The sequence below is a fragment of the Fundulus heteroclitus genome, chromosome 2 (assembly GCF_011125445.2).
Source record: "Fundulus heteroclitus isolate FHET01 chromosome 2, MU-UCD_Fhet_4.1, whole genome shotgun sequence".
Lineage (NCBI taxonomy): Eukaryota > Metazoa > Chordata > Actinopteri > Cyprinodontiformes > Fundulidae > Fundulus > Fundulus heteroclitus.
The window spans coordinates 33948065-33970318 of record NC_046362.1 but is presented as its reverse complement, the minus strand read 5'-3'; the positions used below and the strand labels follow the sequence as shown (position 1 = coordinate 33970318).

Here is a 22254-nt window from a genome sequence, read left to right as displayed (position 1 = left end):
GAAGACAGAGGCCAATATTCATCTTTTGTTCATTAACAAGTTAATGGTCACTAATAAACAAAAACACACCAAACAAATGTTTGAAATCTGATTTTCCATCCATCCATTGTCTTTAGCTTAAACGACATGGTGTCACAGGGACACCCAGACATCCATTTCTCCCCGGCCACATCCTCCAGCTCATCCTGGGGGATTCCAAGTTACACGGGATATTTATTTATTTTATTTTATCTTTTCAATTTCTTTGAGCAACAATACAAGCAAGATTTACATTGAGATGTTAAGACATTTTAGTAGCGCTCAAAAGGAGTGGGTAGAAGTTCAAGAACCTATAAGAAGATTATTTCTCAATTTAAAATTACTATAGTAATTTTGAATTGAGAAAGCTTTCTGGATGGAAAGCGAAACGACTTCAAACTTCGGAAAAATGTCCAGTTTTTTTTTTTTTTAACCTTTTTGAATTGTTTCTAATGTAACTGTAATTCCAGATTAATATTTCTTAGTATTCAAAGTTTTCAGTGGAGCTGAAGTCATGGATTAAATATTACAACTCCATATTTTAATTGCTGCACTATTGCCAGCCCTCTCCCTAGCCACTGAACCGTACCAACTCACTCATCAGGATATGGAGGAGCAACGAGTCGACTCTGAGCTCTTCCTTCACCTTATCTCTTAGGCAGACTGCCTGAATGTCGTTGCCTGAATCAGGAACAAACTGGGCAGCAAACAACAACGATCCCAAACACATAATGAAATCTACAACAGAATGGCTGGAAAATATATATTTTTTTAAATCATGGTGCTGCAATAATCCAAAGTCAAGAGCTTAGCTTGATTGAAATGGCTGTGGTCGGGTCCTAATGAGAGCTGTAAAGACTGTTAAAGTCAGATAGAAAACCACTGGAGTTATTGTGCTTCTACGAGCTGCTGGACCAGGAGGTGCACCTGCTGTTCCCCCTCTCAGTGCTTCGTATTTTTGTTAAATAAATGACACCATGTGTTGGTTTCAAATGGCGAGCTGGCGAGGAACATTTATTTTTCATCATGTTAAGGCACCTTAAGAACCCAAGAATTCACTGGATCTGCCTCCTTTGTAGCTCCTCATTTCCATGACTGTCGCCTCCTTTTCTCCCACACAGCAATCTCCCTTTTTATTTTACACTCTTTTGTCACCACTTCCTTTGCACCCACCACTGGCCTCAATTCTCCCAACACAGATCTCTTTCACTAAGGTTTTCATCCTCTCCGACAGTCTCCAAGCACTCAGGTCTAATTCCTTTTCCTTAATTTCCCTTGCTTCCTCTTTTGTTGCTCCTCCTCCTCCTCCCTTTCCCCATCCCTTTGCTTTGTTTCTCATGCCTCTGAATTTAGGATCCCTTATCTTCCTTATTTAGTGCCGTGGAAAAATGGTTTGCCCCTTTACAGATTTCTCCTGTCTTTGCGTTTTTGTCACTTAAAAGCATCAGAGCGTCAGGCAAATCTCAATATTGGATACAGACGACTTGAGCAAATTGAAAAAGCAGCTTTATAATGTCTTCATTCATTCGGGAAAATAAGATATCGTTAAACCATGAATTACCTGGGATTAAACTACTACATCTTTTTAGAATGCTGATATCAATTCAATCAGATTATTACCTGAGCTGCAGATATTCTAAATTATTATTAATACTAATTAAAAAATAAGTAAACCCCTCTCATGGTAAATTCAAATTTATTCACATAGCGCCAATTTACAGCACATGTCATCTCAAGGCAGTTTCCAAAGTCAGACTCCATCAGATCCTCCAGGTTGGTCAGAAAGTTTCCTCTCTAAGGAAACCCAGCAGGTTGCATCAAGTCTCTCCAAGCAGCATTCACTCCTCCTGAAAGAGCGTAGAGCCACAGTGGACAGTCGTCTGCATTGTTGATGGCTTTGCAGCAATCCCTCATACTGAGCATGCATGAAGCGACAGTGGAGAGGAAAACTCCCCTTTAACAGGGAGAAATCTCCAGCAGAACCAGAACCAGGCTCAGTGTGAACGCTCATCTGCCTCGACCCACTGGGGCTTAGAGAAGACAGAGCAGAGACAAAGCACAGAAGCTCACATTGACCCAGGAGTACTTTCTATGTTAGATGGTAATAGAGGATGATCTGCCTCCCCTGATGATGTCACAGCTAACAGAACACCAGACCTGGTGTACCTTCTATGAAGAGAAAAATGACAGAGAACTAAAAATTAAAAGCTTAAATAAATAACAAATAATGCAAATTGGAGAGCAGTAGGAGAACTCAGCAGAGCGAGAGAAATAGACCCTGATGTCCTCCAGCTGCCTAAGCCTATAGCAGCATAACTATAGAGGTAGCTCAGGGTAACATAAGCCACTCTTAGCTATAACATTTGTCAAAAAGGAAAGTTTTAAGATTAGTCTTAAAAGTAGACGGGGTGTCTGCCTCACGGACCAAAACTGGGAGTTGGTTCCACAGGAGAGGAGCCTGATAGCTAAAGGATCTGCCTCCCATTCTACTTTTAGAGACTCTAGGAACCACCAGCAGACCTGCAGTCTGAGAGCGAAGTGCTCTGTTAGGAACATACGGGGTAATCAGAGCTCTGATGGATGATGGAGTTTGATTATTAAGGGCTTTATACGTTAGAAGGAGAATTTAAATTCTATTCTTGATTTAACAGGAAGCCAATGAAGGGAAGCTAAAATTGGAGAAAATTATCTCTCTTTTTGATTTTCATCAGAACTCTTGTGGCTGGGTTTAGCCGCTTTATGGATTAAAATAGCCGGCACAACAACTGGTTCTAGCTTGCGAGGGTAACGCCCACCTGATGTCATCAACGTTGTTGTAAGAAAGACTCAAAGTCTTCTGGAGAAAAGTACAAAGAGCTTAATGTGGGTCCTTTGGAATTTGTGTTCTTCCAACGGCACTCTTCGTTTTATTCCATGTAATGTTTGGAAGCAATTACGAGTTTTTACGTATCACAAAGAGCAATTTCTAAGTTAATAGGAAAATTACAACATATTTAGGTCAACATGTTCAACCAATCATGGATCCCTTTAGGTGTTTCAGGACACAGGTGCAAAGCATGAAGCTGGTCACAGCGGAGCAGGTGTGTGTGGTGGAAAGCAGAAAGCAAACAGATACAAATTATGACACAGTGATCGTTTTTTTTTTTTTTTTGTGCTTCAGGAGTGCTTGATAAACTCGGGGATAAAGACATCGAAGTGATGCAGAGAGAAAATTTTCCCCCTCAGGCCTGAGATTATTTGCACATTAATCCTGTTTGAATGAAAGATTTTGTCTCAGGGAGGAGAAAAAAATTGAGTAATTAACTGGAAAATGTTTAAATCTCCAGATGTTTGTCTCTTCCTGCTCTTTCTGCCAGACTGCAGCAGAAACGCAGAGCGGCAGGCAGTTAATTTTTCATTTTATGTCCCCGACCAGTTCTCCCTCTCAGCCATCCATCAACTCCAGTTAAGTTAAAATGGATTTATCGATTAGAGCGGCGCCGATCTGCTGACTGCTGTGAGTTGGGTCACTTTTTTAAAATAAGAGGGCAAATAAATTCTCATGCAAAAGCTGCAGCACAAATCAATGCCTTTCGCTAATAACACAGGCCTCAAGGTGGTAATCAGGACAAACGCTTCGTTTGGTAAAGGTGGCCTGTCCAGGCAGGTCGTGCAGACAGGATAATGGGTCTGGTTTCTTTGTGGTACCAGAGGCAGATCTGCTCTACAAACAGTTACATATTGACTTTATTAAATGCGGGACAGCACGACAGGCTGTGCCAGGTTCTGGCAGCATACTGAACAGGCCACAACAGGTAAAAATAAGAATAAACAAAAATTATAAGGGCGATGGGAAGGAACCAGAGGGTCAGGGAGACCCAGGGAGACACAAAAAAACAACAACATCACTATTACAACCTCTGTTAATCCTGGTAGCTGGGATCAGTGGCGGTTCTACACCAAATACACAGGAGCTAAACGTGAAACAGCTTGATTTTTAAATTATTGTTAGAGTAAAACTGTAAAGGTAAAAAATACAATTGGTCCAAGTGACCAATCAGTTACGGTATCTTTGTCAGCATTTGTCATTGTAAGAAATTTATTTAATATCATATATTTGGTAAAGGGGCCAAGACCAGTTCTGCAGGGGCACTGGCCCCTGCTGGCCCCTGTCTGGAACCGCCCCTGGCTGGGATGCTTATAATAATAATAATAATAATAATAATAATAATAATAATAATAATAATAATAATAATAATAATAATAATAATAATAATAATAATAATAACAGTATTGATAATAAAGTAGATGTAGCTATACCAAAGAGAACATGTATAACTTTATTAAAAAATACAGTACAGTTTATAAAACTAGCATATTGAAGAAGCTAAAGAAGTTTGCAACTGAGAAGGGTGACTTTAAATAAAAAAGTTAAATGTAAATGTATGTTTATGTATGATAAACACCAAGAGACTATTTATAAGAAATGGGGAAACAGTGCAAAACCAGTGGTGGTGTGAATACTTACTGAGTTATCTGATGATGGTTATAAAGTCTAACAGCTGCTGAGGTGTTTGATTTAATGCCGGTTACACAAACAGACAATCTGAAGTTGAACGTTGGCATTTGGAGTCGCGGGACTAACGCTCTCTGCAGAGCTGATAAAACTTTCCGTTTCATTCAGTAGGACTGAAGTCACTTTTTTCTTTCTTAACTGGTAAAATACTCAGATTCAACACTTCTTCCTGAATAACTGCAGAGCGGCGTAGAAATAAAACAAAACAGAAATACTTTGTGAAGCTCGTTTGCGTCTGAGGCGAAGGCCAAAACCTCCTCTTGTGACTCGCTGATGCTTTTATTTCTAGATTATTTGAATCCCTCTAGAAAAATTGACTGAGAGAGAGGTATGTGTTAATCGAAATGATTTATAATCAGCAGTTCTGGGTTTCTGAGCATCTTTTTTGCACATATTTCTCAAAAGAGAAAAATATTACCTACAAAGACAGCAAGAACAAGCGCTGCTTTAAAACGAAATACGCTTGAAAAGCATAAACCAAGTTCATAAATGATTTACTCATGCCTTTTATGTCAAATTATTTGTTAAATGAGGGGAAAATACTCCTCTGCAGCCTTTTCTTTTTTATTTGTTTGTAAACTATTGGGACAGTAGCTGCATCAGCATATTTCTGATAGAAAATGCAATAACTATTTTGGTTGTCCTCGTTTTCTCTCCACCCAGTCATCCTTACATGCTGCACTGCAAAAAAGTAAGTAAAATTACTACTTTTACTTACTAAATGTAAGTAAAATTCTCTTGCAATGAGTTTATTTTTTCCATTATCTGAGCAGCTGATCGATCCATCTTCATTCCACGCTCCTTTCAGTAACCACTCAGTAGCATCAGCTCCACCTGCACTGCAAAAACGGAACTAAAAGTAAGTTGAATTTTCTTGAAATGTGTGTATTTGTCCTTGATTTAAGCAGGTAAATAAGATGATTTGCCAATAGAATGAGATTTTTGCACTTAAAATAGGAACAACTCATCTCCATAGTCTCATTTAGAGGGCAGAATATCTAAATATCTTATCTTAGGGGTCGAAATACTCATTCCATTGGCAGATAATCTTATTTACCTGCTCAAATCAAGGACAAATACAGTAATTTCAAGAAAATTTGACATATTTTTAGTTCCGTTTTTGCAGTGTGCTGGCTGCTGTCCAGTCAACACCAAGCCGTTCCACCCGTGACTCTGCCTACATATACCTGCCGGACCTGCCAGTCCCTGCCAGATCGTCTCATTTGCACCGCCTGTATGCTGCGCCCACTTCCTGTTAGCTCAGCCTGCCACACCCTGTGTTCCTGCGTTTGACCTGCCCGCACAGATGGAAGTAACTGTGTGCTCATCCTTCCTGCTTCCTGGTTTCCATTTGGTTCTGGAGAACCATCGGCCTGCTTGTCTGGTCCAGCTTTGGACTGTTTCTGGTCAGTGGGTTTGGTCAAGCTTGCCTCTGCCGTCATCGCCTAGCAGTGTTGTAGTACTCGAGTCCGAGTCATTAGCTAAATTTAGAGACTCGTGACTTGACTTGGACTTGAGCACTGATGACTCGAACTTGGACTCGGACTCCTACATTCAGATCATTCTGACTCGGAAATTGAGAAAAAGACTCGACTTTTTTTATATCATTAGGCTATAATTTTAATATGTCATTAGAATATTATTTGGTGTATGATTATAATATCTAAATGTTGTACCGCGCACGTGACGTCACCATCTCATGAGTAACGCCCCTTGCTGCTAAGGTTGGGCAAACAGTGTGAGAGCGCACGTAGCAGCCAGCCATTACACATGCAACAGATACAACGATATGACCGACTTTTTAGCTGTTAAACTTTCACAAGAGGATGTCCAGGCGCCCATTTTACTGGTAGAACTGTGGAACAACATACCAACGTTCAGCTCAAACGATGGATTGAGTGTCGAGGGCTCGGAAAGACTGGAAAACTGGCCAAGTTGATAGGAAGGTAAGTCGTTGTTTTTTTCCTGCTCGGCGTTCATGGCGTCATCGGCCGTTTTTTTTTTTTTCTGTTTGTAGTCACCGTCCAGGAATCGATATAAATTTTCCGGCCCGCCGAACAATTTAGTCCGGCCCGGTGGCCAAATGCAATATCATTATCCAACGGCTGTATCTCCTCGCTGCATCGACCGATCCACACCAGATTTGTTGTGAGTAATGGGGGAACGCTGCCAAACGCGTTTGTGGGAATCGCCCGGTGGACGGGCGAGGAAAATGCATGACAGCAACTGCGGTGGCGGGCGGCCGGCGGTGCGCGAACCCCGCCCGCCGGCCGCCCGGAGCCGCGGCGGTGTGCGAACCCCGCCCGCCGGCCGGACATGTGGCGGTGGCCAATAGGCCGGAGTGCGCTTGGCTGCGAGGGCCGATCGACGCCGCTTGCGGCTTTAACATCCTTCATATGCGGCCTATCAGCGTACCTCGAGTCGCTGTTGCGCGTTCCATAACAACAATATTTAAAAACCACGGTTAGGAGACGTCTTAGACTTGGAAAAAGCTGTAGTTTTATCGAGTAAAACCAAGGGTAACTACAGCGAAAAAGTTATTAGTGCAATGGAATGTTACTGCTTCATGTCATACATCACACGTCAATAGTGACTCGACTCGGACTTGACTCTGATTTTTTTTTTTAATGACTCGGACTTGAACACTGGTGACTCGAACCTGGACTCGGACTCGAGGCATAGTGACTTGACTACAACACTGTCGCCTGGCCAGCACTGCTTCAGCCACTTTAACCTGAGCTAGCAAACTAGTCAATATCATCCGTGCAGCCTGGCATCTCCACCCCTTTTACAATAAACCTTTAAAAACCCAAAGTCGCGTCTGGCTTGAATATCGGGTTCCCAGAGTAAAACACATCACAGCAGCAGTTTTCAGCCGTCTCCAGAAGCCGACCTGAGGGCACGGCTGGACACCAGACAGCACAAACTACAGGGTAAAACCCTCTAGCAGCAGGAGAAGATGTTGGTAGGGACACAGGTAGATGCATCCATGCCTCTGTGTGGCTTTTCTCTCGTTGCGTTTTCCATCCACGCGCCGGCAGGAACACAGACGGAGCATGCACTTCCTGTGAGAGGGATCGCTTGGTTCGGCGATGAGTGAAGATGAGGAGGTGATTATGATGTAGTGCTCCCCTTAAGCTGGAGGCCTAATGGAGTTACATCCTTCATGGGGGTGACTGCGCCGCCATGGGCCAAACGTACAAACACAGAGAGCTTTACAACGTGTCAAAAAGGGTATTTACCTCGCGGTTTCTGAAATGAATGTGAGGCTGATGCGGGAGTCGGGTTAAACGGGAGGCGCTAACCCAGAGGTTTTCATTTTAGGACTGTGTATTGGGTTACTGGGAAAAATAGATAAAACTTTACTGTTTGCTAAAAGAGTTATCTAGCTTGATATTAGGAAAACATGCAATAATATTAATAAAGGTTCTGATGTCCGTATGAACTGTGATAAACAAAAATCTGGGGTTAGTAGCAACCACAGACCCCAGACAGTGAGTACCAGCTACTAAAAGGAAAAGTGAATTCATTTTCTCCATCTCAACAAGGTTTTATTGAAAAGTTACTTTTAGGCGACGCCTGTTTTGTTGTGTTTTTATTTATTTATTTTTATTTCTCCCTCCCTCACTGGACGGCTGTATATAACAGTGTAAAATTGCTGTCCCTTCAAAATAACTCAACACACTGCCATTAGTGTCTAAATCGTTGGCAAACATCGTTAGTACACCCCTAAGTGAACCCACAACCATTAGCACTGATGTGGCCCCAAACCATGACACTCCACCCACCATGCTCCACTGCAGGCAAGACACGCTTGACTTTGTGAACCTCGCCTAGTTGCTGCTACTCACGCTTATAGATATCTGCATCAAAATAAGTTTGTTTTTGGTCTCATCAGACCTTAAGACATCGTCCCAGTGATCCATGTCCTTAGTCTGCTTGTGTTCAGCAAACTGCATTCAGGTTTTTTTGGCAGCACTAATACATCAAAGGATGCTTAACTCATGCGCCCGGCTTCTTTGGTCGACCACGGCAAAGCCAGTTCTGCGTAGAACCGGTCCTGTTAAACCACCAAATGATACGTACATACAGGAAAAACACCTGTTATTATCTTGAGCTGTCACTTTATACATGTTGTATTAATTAATACTGTATATACCTCAGTGATGGTATCAAGGCGTTACTTTATTGTATCAGTAACACTTTATCCGCTGTTCTTTTTACATATCTCTTTGCAGGTGAAGAAGCAGACTGGTGTTGTTTTATCATTCTCTCCCTTTTATCTCCTTTCTTTCACCTTTTCTCCGTTTTCCCCTCTTTCTTTCTTTCTTTCTTTCTTTCTTTCTTTTTTCTACTTTCTTATTGTAGTGTCCATATAACATGAAGTAAGGCAAGGCAAGGCAAATTTGTTTATATAGCACATTTCAGTACAAAGACAACGCAAAGTGCTTTACAAGATTAAAATATAGGAAAATAAAACAGAATAAAAGCAAGTTGGAATAAAATGTAGAAACAAAATAGAACATGGGAAAATAGAAACTAAAAGCAAATATTAAGAACAGTTGGACTCTGCATAAATTACAATAAAGCTATTTACATATATAAATCAAGCAGAGCACTATGGCGAAAGCGGCACGGCTCCACTTGTGAAAGTAAAATCTGTTGGGCTGCTTTTGGCATTAAGACAACAATTCTTAATGCCACAATGCCAAACAGGACACTATAAAAAAACAAACAAAACAAAAAAAAAACAAATGATCATGGCCAACGTGCTGCAGCTCGGTTTCAATTTGCAATTTTCTTACAATTTTCTTGCAATTTTCTTACAGAACCCCACCATATTATAAATGTGACTCAATCCAAAACTACTGAGACTGATCGGAACCAGACTGTGCATGTTGAGCGTGGAGGAAAAGCCGAGATTTTATCTGCTGAGCTCCACCTAATGACTTGAAGTCCTGGAATCTGCAAGCTGTTCAGAGTTCGAGAGTCCAGCCAACTGCATTCCAAAGGCTCCCAGGTTTCCCATGTTCTACGTTGCATGTTTAGTCTGTAATAGTTTTATGTGGGATTATGTGCAGTGCTCAGCTGGTGGCAAACAAACAAATGTGATGAAAGCTGTTAATCAGTGACCTTTAGAGGAGCTGCTAAGAAGATTTTGTTATCTTTAGACAGACTCAGGCATGCCGTTTCCTGCGCCTGCAGTGTCTGAGCTGGATGATGCACGAGGTTAACACACATTAACTCCTTTCAATTCTTCCATCTAACGCATTTCTGTGTTTATTACTTGTGTACCTACCATTTTTTTATTTTCCAGCCAGTTTTATTGTGAGATTTTTATTGTTTTTTTTATGTGCTGGCATAGAAATGAAAAAAGACTATTTAGATTTTTTCAATTTTAAGATTTAACACTTGTTTATGAAACCTTCAGACTAAAAGAAAACTACGCGTGCAACAATGTTCCTGTTGAACTTAAATCCAACTTAAGCAGTTCTTAACCCAGATCAGAAATACTTTCTGAGTGTGCCAACGCATAAGCACTGCAAGAACAATGCAACACGCCTCTTAGAGCGCTGGAAAATGCAATACAAAAAATAACCTTATTTAAAGGGGAACACTGTGTTGTGGCTGTTAGCAGGCGTACACTCTACAGCAGGGGTGTCAAACATATGGCCCGTGGGCCAGGTTAAGGCCCGCCGAACAATTTAGTCCAGCCAGGTGGCTAAATGCATTATCATTATTCAACAATGATTATTTTTTTTTTTCCCCCAGTGTCCTGTCTGGTAATGTGGCAATAAGAATTGTTGTCCTAATGCCAAAAAAAGCTCATCAGATCTGACTTTCATAAGTGGAGTAGTACTGTGCTCTGCTTGATTTATGAATGTGAATAGTTTTATTATGATTCATGCGGGGAATAGCTGAAATGATATGGACACTACAATGGGAAAGTAGGAGAGAAAAGGAAGAACAAGAAGAAAAAAAGAAAAGGTGAAAGAAAGAGGAGATAAAAGGAAGAGAATGATAAAACAATTATTGAAAAAAACATGTACTTCGTTTAATTGAAAATCTGCAGTTCCTATATTGCCCACGAGGGGCGCTGTGTTTTAATCAGCAGATGGTAGCACTGAGCTTCAGATGTGGAAAATTGATTTTAAATCATTTCTCAATGTTTATCTGTTTGATGTATTTTGTCAGGTAGGACAGTATTTTTAACTTCCAAAAAATGTGAATAAATGTTTTTCAACATTGTATAATCACTGTGATCAGTTCTTATGCATAATGCATAAGTAAATGTTTAACTGAGTAAAAGTATTGTTGAAATTACACATTCTTTTCTTAAAAACACTGAGGTTATTCATAATATATTGTGTAAATGTGAAATTCATTTAATATAAAAATCAGCAACAAGTCCACTTTTATTAGTTCTATTTGATCTTGCAATGAGTTTACTTGTGTGGCCCTCTTGAGATCAGATTAAGCTGAATGCGGCCCCTAAACCAAAATGAGTTTGACACTCCTGCTCTAGAGTGTTTCAGGAAACATTACAAATGATGTGATTTTGATGAAATAGGCATTTGGAGCTGTATAGACATACTTTCCAGCAAACATCCGCCTCTCTTCTCCCCGAACTCCAGAAAAGGAGGAAATCACCATCAACCAGTAACTCTGGTTCTCACATCAATCAGCAACTTGTTCTTAACAATGGTCGCCTCCACAGACCCTATAAAATTTCTTCTATTGCATCATCTCTAATTAAAAAAATTAAATAAGCTGATAATGACAGCGCTGTCTTTCTACAATTTCTCTAGAACCTTCATTACTGTTGATCCCTTGATTTTAACTGGATTTTTTTTTACAGATTTTATTTTGTCAAAATAAGCAGTTGAACGGTTGTCAATTTTATTTTATTTTTTTGTAGATAAACCCCACAGTCGTTCAGATAGATGGTTCAGTTTATACTTCATAAATGTCCCAGAGGCGTTCCACAAGGCTGAGTTTTTGGCCCATGTGTTTTCTCCATATAACTTAGAGCCATCCAGACTCAGCTTTTATTTTTACACTGATGATAATAATTCACTGTGCCACGTCTACTCCTACAAAGGCTTTTGATTATTTAGAACAGGCCTTTCACAGAGCATGATTAGGTTTTTATTCAAGAGGTTAGTCTTACTTTTTATGTAAAACTAAAGCTGGTAGAATCGGCAATGTTACTGGATGATACTTTTCTCTTGTCTTACTCTACTTACATTTTCTTGAAATTTGTATATTTTTCCTTGATTTGAACAGGTAAAAAAAAAAAATTTCCAATGGGATGAGTATTTTTACCCCAAAAATATTATTATTATTATTATTATAGATTATTATCTATTCTGCTCTTGAAATAAGATGATGAAGATGAATTGTTCCTACTTTAAGTGCAAAAATCTTATTCCATTGGTAAATAGTCATATTTACCTGCTCAAATCAAAGAAAAACACAAACATTTCAAGAAAATGTTACTTACTTTGAGTTCCCTTTTTCCAGTGTATGATTAGCATTTTAAAAATGGCGCTCCTAGGAACACAAAGTAAAGTGAAAGAAAAAGATTTCCTCAACATGAATCTGCAAAACTTTAAATCCCTGGCGAAAAGTCTGGAGTCTAGGCCAGCTGTGTGCAAGGGTTTCTTGTAGGGCTGCACGATATCAGGAAAACATGTAACTGCAATACTGTTGATGAATAATGCAACAGTGATATCAGTTCGGATTAAAGCACACATCCTGACTTTTCGTTTTTCTTCATCCCTAACAATCAGTCTGAGCTTTAGCATCCTGGCCACTAAAAATATATATAAAATATTATGGTAACAGGGAAAATATATCAAAAATGATATACCACCAATATAGTCTCCTCAAAAAATATTGCATATAAATTGTTCTTTGCAATTGGTTTATTGTACATATTAACACTGTAATGAGGATCGCCTATGAAAACATTGTGCAGCTCCTGTTTCTGGGTATGTTTTAGGTTTTAATTACCTTGGCCAGGTATCCCTTAAGATCCCAGTGGGACAAACTTGGTTAAAGGGAATCAATAATTTAGAACAAGGTTCTGCAGAATTCAGTATTTGCATCTTAAAAAGCTTAAAGCAAAAACAAGGAAGCAGTTGTAGGTTATAATTTCAAAATAAAGCTCACTGATGCACTTTAAGGTAAGAGAGTGGAGCGATAAGAGGAAGAAAAAGGTTTCAATTGACGGTCTGAAGAGAAAAAAAAAAGATTTGATTTGACCTGCAGATGCACTGACACTATAAAGCTTTTAGATGAAATAAGGACTGTTGTTACTTACCACCCACCAGTAGTAGACGTCTTGGGGCAGCTGGATGTTGTCTCTGGTCCAGACTGGAGAGATATCCGGGTCGTAGTTCTCATCAAACCAGTCCGAGACTCCGGGGTCCCCGACGCAGCGAGGGCAGGCACATGTTTTCTGCAGGGACGCTTCAGGGGGTGACAGCCGGTGTGCCCCCACGTAGCTGGGCACCAGCTTCACCCGCCTGGACTCCTCCCACCCGGGGGGCTCCAGGTAGTTGAAGCCGACGGCACCGCGGAGCGAGACGGACAAGAAGAGCGAGGTGAGGAAGACGAGGGCCAGCGTTCCGAGGAGAAGCCAGAGTCTGCGGGAGCATCTCACTTTGCCCCCTTTGTCCCCTCCGCCTCCCCCCGGATTGCCTCCCCCCGCCACCACCAGCCCTCCGCTCATCCAGGGGCGGAGATCCGATAGTCTGGGGGCCACCTTGGGCGGGCCCCTGCCCCAGGACCCCCAGCCGAAGCCTCTGTCGCGGTGGAGCGTGGAGGACGGGATGCGGCCCCCCCACGGCCATGCCCCCACCCCTGGGCCTGCCACTGTACCTGGAGGCCTGGTTACTGGGAGGAGCCCGCCGTCACGCCAGAGTGCCCCGTTGGTCAGAGCAGCAGGAACGGGGGGGCCCCAGACGGCGGATGGATTAGTGTCACGCTCAGAGATGCTGCTCCTCTCCGCCGCAGCTGTGACCCGACGGCGTCCGAACTCCTCTCCAGATTCTCTCCTCAGTGAGCTCAGCCTTCATTCACCCGTTTGTTTCCCTTGAAAACTTTCCCGGCCCTGTGGGTGCGCTGCCTTCGCTCCACGATGCGGCTTCAGCGAGATCCCGGAGGAGGGATGCAGAGGCTCTGTCCTGTGTTGATGCCGCGCTCGGCTCCTTCCGCTCAGCCTCCTTTCCTATCGCCGTCTCCTCTCTGCACTGAAGCACCGGAGCCAAGGAACGCTGGCAGATCAGAGGAGAGAGAGAGGGAAGACGGAGGGAGGAGCAGCAGAGGGGAGGAGGTCCTTCGTTATGGACATTAAAAAAAAAACACCCTCCTCTTCCTCTATTTTCTCCTTCTCTGCTCCTCGTTTCGGTCCGCACTGTCTGAATCCACTTCACCACGGCACTGAGACGTTGTACAAGAGTATTGTTGAATTCAGGTCTTCCTCACATGAGAAGTTCGGATTCTCCACAGCGCAGCCCTTTTATCTCATCTCTGTCCCCACGGGGGGAAAAACTGAAAAGCACAGCGATAGCAATAGATCATACTCGCTGCAGAAGTGTACCGGGGGTGTGCGTCTGACGTTTTACCCACACATGAAGCAGCGAGGAACAACCATCCGCTGGATTTGAGGGGATGATGCGCGGCAGGGTGAGGGCAGCATCTGTCCTTCAGGCCTCAGCAGGAGTGTGCACGGTCGTGCCGTTGTGTGCTAAGCTTCGTTCAAAGCACTAATTTAATTGTTTTCAACCAGCTGTGCCTGGTGTTCTCGTTAAGCAGCGGAGCGTCCGGTTGGTTACTGACCTTCAGGTGACTCCGATCGGAGTAGTGTCCGCTTTGTGCCGGCTGGTGACCCGTTCTACAGGTACAGGTCTACCGCTGCATTCCTCTCACTGTAACAGATTTCTTTTCCTCCCTCGCTGTGCCTCCAGATCCCCGAGGCTTCCTGTGAGATCGATTATCGACGTTGGTGTTTGCCAGTCTTTCCAGGAATGCTGAAGGCCACAGCGTTTTTGCACAAAACCTGTAGAGACAAAGAAATAAGAGGCATAAAAGATGGATGTTGCTTACATCCAGTCAAATCCAAACTAATTTACAGTACATTAATAAAAAAAAAAACAATCAATCAAAGGGCTCTGTAAAGTAAGGGTGCCTTTAGCTCTTCGCTCTCACCAGGGCCAACATACTTTTGGGATAATCATATTTAGCTGACTCTTTGTCTTCTTTTTTTCAACACCATGTCCCCACCAATGTAAAAATATAGCTGAAGTCCGGCCATCGAAGGCAGTAAAAATCTATTCAACAGGCAAAACGTATTGTTGGCTTGCAGAATTTGCATGCATGGGTACTTGAAATATAGCAACCCACCAAATATCACATTAATGATTGCAATGTTGCACACATTGATTTTGTGATAACAATTGTGGTTTGATACGTTGTGCAGTTTCAGCATTCATTAAATTGTTTTTTTTTCCTTCTGCTGAGCTGAATCATCTGCACCTCCACCTCATAAAGACAATCTGCTGATGGATTAAATCCCTGACATAATATTCCATTAAATTCAGGGGCAGAGCTGGACACTGTGAGGGATTATTAGTACCTGGTCTTCCACACAGACCACAGAGCCCCTTTCATACTGCTGCGTACCTGTCTTATATGTCAGAGGCACGGTTTCCTTCCAACGTATTTGACAATGTAGCATACCCAATTAAATCACCAGAGACCCCAGGGTGTCATGATGTTTAAGAGATATAAACAAAAAAGAACCCAACTCATGTATGTTGTACATGTGCACATTTATAACTACTACTAAAATATTGCAGCCCTGTAATAATATTACTTTAATCCAATACTTTGTAAATGCCCTGCCTCGGACGATGAGGATTTACTCGCCTCATGATGCCGAATACTTAAAATTGAAAGTGAAACTGTCAGCACGACCTATTTTCTGATTTATTCAGCTAACAATTATCTGAACATTTGGTGACAGTCAAATTTAATTCCTAGATCATCATTTGGTCCTTAAATAAACAATAGAAATATGTGTGTAAACTTAAAAATGAATGTGTCCTGCTGCTGGATTTTTAAGTCTGGTCTGGTTGAATTTTTTACTCCACAGTAAATAAATCGCTGAATGTTCTGCGTTGTTCTCTCCTGTCTTGTTGTTGTTGTCTGACTTTTCTGTTTGCGTTGCAATGTTTAAACAACATTTACGCCTGAACATGTGAGCCGCCAGAAGTGTGACTTTGATTGACTGGTATGATGGATTGATCTGATTGGATAAAGACGGACACTGAAGGCACTAATTGGCCACAGCTGCAGGGAGGGGAATCTTCAGCTAACCAATTAGAGAACAGCATGGAGTGATATGGAAGCCAAATGTTTTAAAGCATACACTCATCTGACCAGTGTCCCATTGCATTTATAATATGAATTACATGAACAAATAACCTGAAATAAACCTAAAATTGAATGCAAAAGCTTGAAAATTCAAAAGTCTGGCACATTCTACCAGAGAACAGATATAATAGCTACTTTTTATTTTGTCATTTATGATTACTGCATCTACAATTTTGATGGGGGGTGCCACTTGACAAGCCACCAGTGCCTTAATCCTGACACACATGCACTATTCAAAACGTCTGTGCATTAAAAGCATTTAAATACTTCAGAAATCATGATAATCCTCATTTCTCACACCTAGACCCTAATTACATGCGGACTCCATAACCAAAAACCAGCAATAAGTTGGATAAAAATGTATCTACAGATAAATCAATGCAAAAACAGAATCCCCTTTTTTTTCTCCTATGTGTAGAACTTGTTTGGGAAGCAAGAACAAATGAGGTCTGTCTGACATATTCCAGTTTGTCATGTTAATAATAAATCTTCTTCACACTCTAGGGTCACTTGTGGAGTACCACAGGGTTCAGTCCTTGGACCAATTCTATTTACTATATATATGCTTCCGATTGGCAAAATTATCAGACAGCATGGGATTCATTTCCACTATTATGCTGATGACACTCAGCTATATTTATTCATAAATTCTGATGAATCCAATTAATAACTTCAACAATAGGCATGTGATGAAATCAAAACCTGGATGACTTTAAATTTTCTGCTTTTAAATTCTGACAAGACAGAAGTTGTAATTTTTGGACCAGAGTCCTCAAAAAATAAACTTCTTAATCAATCATTTAATCTGGATGGCATTAACTTGACCTCTGGTAATAAAGTAAAAAATCTTGGTGTTATTTTTGACCAAGACATGTCATTTAAATCCCATATTAAAAACAGGTTGCCAGGGTTTCCTTTTTTTACCTCTGCTCTGTCTTCTCTAACCCCCAGTGGGTCGAGGCAGATGAGCGTTCACACTGAGCCTGGTTCTGGTTCTGCTGGAGGTTCTCCTCCCTGTTAAAGGGGAGTTTTCCTCTCCACTGTCGCTTCATGCATGCTCAGTATGAGGGATTGCTGCAAAGCCATCAACAATGCAGACGACTGTCCACTGTGGCTCTACGCTCTTTCAGGAGGAGTGAATGCTGCTTGGAGAGACTTGATGCAACCTGCTGGGTTTCCTTAGAGAGGAAACTTTCTGACCAATCTGTCTGGAGGATCTGATGGAACTTGACTTTGTAAAGAGCCTTGAGATGACATGTTGTGAATTGGCGCTATATAAATAAGACTGAAGTGAACTGAAAGTAATTGAACTGAAAATGGAGCCTTGAGGTACCACATAATGAAGAGTAGACACGGGTCTTTTAAGGAGCAGTTTCTGTGTTGGAATTTTTATGCTGCCATGTTTAAAATCCTTTTGCTACCCTGTTTAGATCTCATCTCAGTCCAACACTGCTGGCATATTTCTTGTTTTTATTTACATTCTACTTTTACTTTCTGCTCGAATTTTCCCCCGTCAGAATTTCACCTTATCTTCTCATTATTCTGTAATACTCAACTTGTCTTCCAGAGAAAGGTGGATTTTTTTATGTCTTTTCTCTGCAGTTTGGATGTCTTACAGCATCTGCTGAATACATTTTAAAAATGTCACAATGCTGAAGTGTGAATGTTGACTGACGGCGCATAGACTGAAAGAGCCCGAGCGGAATACCAAGCAGGGAAGACGAACTTTCAAACAAATTCCTGTCACTTCTGGGCTCTGCTGTTTGTTACTGCAGCACCGGATGGAAATTCGTCTGTGGCAGATATCTCTAAGCTCTCGGTGACACGCTGTCAGATTGCAAAACTGCGTGTCACAGACGTTCCTCCGGTTTGGACGGAAAACGGAGGCTGCTAATTCGTTACGTTCAGCTCAATAAGAATTTGTTCCGGGCTGTTTTAACATAATTTTTTGGGGGGTTGAAATTGGGCTGCTGAATGTAGAATGTCCCGCCTGCTGTTTCAGACTTGATGTGAAAATACTAGTTTAACTCCAACAATATTATAAGCTCAAGAAAAAAAAAAAATGAGGGCGAGTGATCCAGCAGGGAGGTTTTTGCAAAGCTTTTAAATCTTCTGGTAAAATCTTGCTGCAAATGGATAAAGAACATAATTCCACAGTGGACCAAATCTTGGAAAAGCCTTTTTCAAATCAGGAATAGTGCAGTTTAAAGAGAGAAAAACTGAATCTATCAAACATGATTTCAGTGGTTTATTAAGGAAAAGTCAGCCAGGCTGTCTTTAAAATGCTCCTGTTTAAGCTCGTTAACACAAACAGCCAATCACATAACAGCAACTCCACTTTTAGACATCTAGATGCGGCTACAGCTACTTGATGCTCAAACTGAGCATCAGAACGGGGGAAAAAAGAGGATTTAGGTGACTTCAAATGTAGCATGGTCTCAGGAGATTCACTTTATGGATGTGCATATATATATATATATATATATATATATATATATATATATATATATATATATATATATATATATATATATATATATATATATATAGTCAAGGCAGGTGATGTATGAAAGATATGCTCTGGTCCTACAGCAGTGGGAGACACAGGGTGAAAGTAACTAAATTACTTAGGTTTTTATCTATAAAACACTAGACGTGGAAGCGAACCTTTGGGGAGGAAAATAATTTAAATCATAATGTTTTTAAGCCTCAAACTGCAGCCTTAAACTGCAATTGTGTGAAAACTGTGAAAGGAAACTAAGATGCTAGTTTATGCCGTAAAGTTCAAGTTTGAATAGTGTTTTTGCTTGAAAGTAAACTAACTCACCTCCAAACAGGGCTTTGCTCTTTTACGTTTCACACCAGTATCCCATTAGACTCTGCGGGATAGTTTGCAGCTTTTTTGCAACTTTTCTAAACAAAATGTGATGCATCCAAAAACTAAAATCCCTGACAAGCTGTTTCTGAGCAAGTTGCATGTTTCAAATGATTTTTTTTTTTATCGTTTTGATTTTTCCTGGACTTTAGGAGGAATAAGGAAACAGTTGAAGAAATTTAAGACAGAGAGAAGAAAACCATAAATGTGCTTTGATGATTTTTGCATCCTCAATGAAAAACGGCTTACATTAGTTAATTTTTAAAAATGCTCCAACTTAAATACAAACTAGGGTGTTTACAGTTTTATCTTCCACCATTTCACGGGCAAAACAAAATGTTTGCCACATTTAAAGAGAATTCAACACAAGAGTGTGCTGCATCGCTCCGCTGAGCTGATAAAATTAATTCCCATACAATGAAATAAATGGATTAACAGAGATGAGATACTGTGCAAACTAATGCCATGGAGTACTGTTTCATTAAATAATGAGAAATATGATATTCAGGGGGGAAAAAAAGACATCACAATTTAAAAAATCTCCAAATATGAAGTGATGGACTGAAACGTCCAGCTGAATGCAGCCTCCCCCTAAGGATCCTCCAGCTAATTGCACAGCCAAGACCGCCTGGCACCCGTTCACAGCGTCCACCCATCAGTCGAAGAAGTTTTATTTTTCCATCGCTCTATTATTGTCGCATCTCCATGGCAGCCAGCAGAGCGGAGCTGGGTTGTTACAGCAACACCAACCGCAGAGCCTCCAACCTTGACCCAACTAATCAATGCTGGGAAGAAGAAAAAAATAATAAAAAAAGAGGGCAAACAGCCTGCAGTTCAGACTGATTTCTGCCTTATTTTTATGTTTCCAGAATAAACTGGGAGGACAGAACATTCTGTGAGTTTATGTCACTGGATCTTTTTCGATGCATCGGACCGAACCCCATCAAACAGAAGCATTCTCTAACCTCTAGAGCTGACAGAGCCATTATAATGTGAGAATTGGATTTACAGCAGGAGCTGTTTGTTTTCCCAACCTTTACACTCCTTTTTCTAATCAGATTGGAGATCCTTTGTAACTTGCATTTTTTTTTTATCATTTCTTCCCATCATCATTCAGGCCAAGAGATGCTATTAATGCGAGCCTGCAGCCGCTCCCGTCAGATTTAATGCAAAATGCTACCGGCATGATTCAGAGGATCCTTTATTGGACACATTACTCAGTTTAAAGTAAGAGAATAACTTTTCACAATGACAGCTTTAAAATGACCCAGTGAATGAATTCGCTAGTGATGCAAACCTGAGAAGATGCATTTCAGACACCTTTCTATTTAAGCAGGGCTCTAAGATTTCTCTGCACCGGTTAAACTGGTCATTTTCTGCACAAAAGCGGCTAATTATATAGTCTAACTTACTTCCACGAAGCGATCCGAGAGCTGCGACTGTGAACGCAGCTCTGTGAGGTGTGCTAAACTACCTCACTGACAGAAATGATCAGAAATAACCTGAATTTTATATCCATGTTAAGCTTTTCATTGTTTTATCCTAAATTATTTTTGATCTAAAATGAATTCAGGAGCGTTAACGACGGCGTTTCCAACATTTTAATTGGTTTTTGGTCTCATTGTCCCCGCCCACACTGGATTATCTTGCATTAAATAGAAATTTGGCCTACATTCCAAAAAAAAAAAACAACCATAATCATAGCTTTGATGCTGACAGTATTTTTTTGCTGTTAGAGAAGAGGACTTATAATTAAAGCAATTAAAACACTGAAATTAGTACCAGACTGGTGGAAAAAAAGAAAAATCAGAACCCTCATTCTTATCTCTTAGTGAAATTTGAACTGATCTAAAATCCCATTCCACATTTTTAGAATTGGGTCTGATTTTTGTTGACTGGAACAGGCAGAGCTGGCTCCAGGTTTCTATCTGAGCTGAAACCTTTGATGGAAAAACGTTGCAGCCACTCGGGGCTTTTATCTCTGCAGACGGGTTTTATAGAGCGGTCCTCCTGAGTTCCTGTCCAGATTTAATCATTGATTTTTCTGCCTGTTGCTGCCGGTAAGCAGCACAGGTTTCCACTCTGTCATTAACCTGCCGGGATACCTCCTATCTGCTCTCCTCCATCTCCCCGTTTTAAATCTGGGATGCAGCAGCTGCTCGTCATCTTCCCAACAACCCGTCACAAGCTGCTCCTCCACCAGCCACTTCCCCTGGGCTCTTCCTCCTTCCCTGCCCTCGTTCTTCCTTCTCCTCCAGCTCTGACTGCTTGTGACGCTGAAGATAAAACTCAGACACGTTCTGACACGTCTGAGAAGACCTCCTTCATCCGCTGGACACAGGTTCTACCGCTGACTGGTTCCTCCTGGTTCCTTTTCTGCCTTCTAGTCTCCTGCTCATTGTGTCCTTCCTTCCTAGCATCCTTTCATCCCTTCCATCCGTCATTTCTTCCTTCCCCTTCCTTCCTCCTTTCTGCTCTTATTTCCTTGGATCCATCTATACATCCTTTCTTTCTTTTTACCTCCCTCCTTTACTTAGATCCATCCTTCCATTCTTCCTTTATTTGTTGTTTTTTTCTTTCCTTGTATCTATCCATCCCTTGCATCTATCCTTTTCTTTCTTCCTTGTATCTATACATCCTATGCATCTGTCCTTTTCTTTCTTCCTTGTATCTATTCATCCTTTGCATCTGTCCTTCTTTCCTTCCTTCCTTGTATCTATCCATCCATTGCATCTGTCCTTCTTTCCTTCCTTCCTTGTATCTATCCATCCATTGCATCTGTCCTTCTTTCCTTCCTTCCTTGTATCTATCCATCCTTTGAATCTGTCCTTTTCTTTCTTCCTTGTATCTATCCATCCTTTGCATCTGTCATTCTTTCCTTCCTTCCTTGTATCTATCCATCCTTTGCATCTGTCCTTCTTTCCTTCCTTCCTTGGATCTATCCATCCTTTGCATCTGTCCTTTTTTCTTCCTTCCTTGTATCTATCCATCCATTGCATCTGTCCTTCTTTCCTTTCTTCCTTGGATCTATCCATCCTTTGAATCTGTCCTTCTTTCCTTTCTTCCTTGTATCTATCCATCCTTTGCATCTGTCCTGTTTTCTTCCTTCCTTGTTTCTATCCATCCCTTCCTTCCTCCCTCCCTCCCTTCGGTCCATCCTTCCCCCTCTTCCTTCCTTCCTTCCTTCCTTCCTTCCTTCCTTCCTTCCTTCCTTCCTTCCTTCCTTCCTTCCTTCCCAGTCAAACTGACTTCAGATAAAAACAGAAAAAATTAACATTTTTGGTTTCCATCACATCAAACTTCATGTTTCATATTTGCTCTGCTGTTTTTTTTTTCTGTACCTTTAATCCAATAAACTTCCAGT

General features: G+C 41.2%; 1 protein-coding gene across 1 annotated transcript in view; it reads right to left on the bottom strand.

Annotated features, from left to right (window-relative positions):
* The window catches only part of st3gal2 (ST3 beta-galactoside alpha-2,3-sialyltransferase 2), a 69443-nt gene that overhangs the window by 15561 nt on the left and 31628 nt on the right, over positions 1–22254 (bottom strand). Inside the window, exon 2 of the mRNA XM_036126062.1 lies at positions 12900–14639. Within this exon, the coding sequence (XP_035981955.1) occupies positions 12900–13310 (411 nt within the window). The 5' untranslated portion in view covers positions 13311–14639. The remainder of the gene's footprint in view (positions 1–12899; positions 14640–22254) is intronic.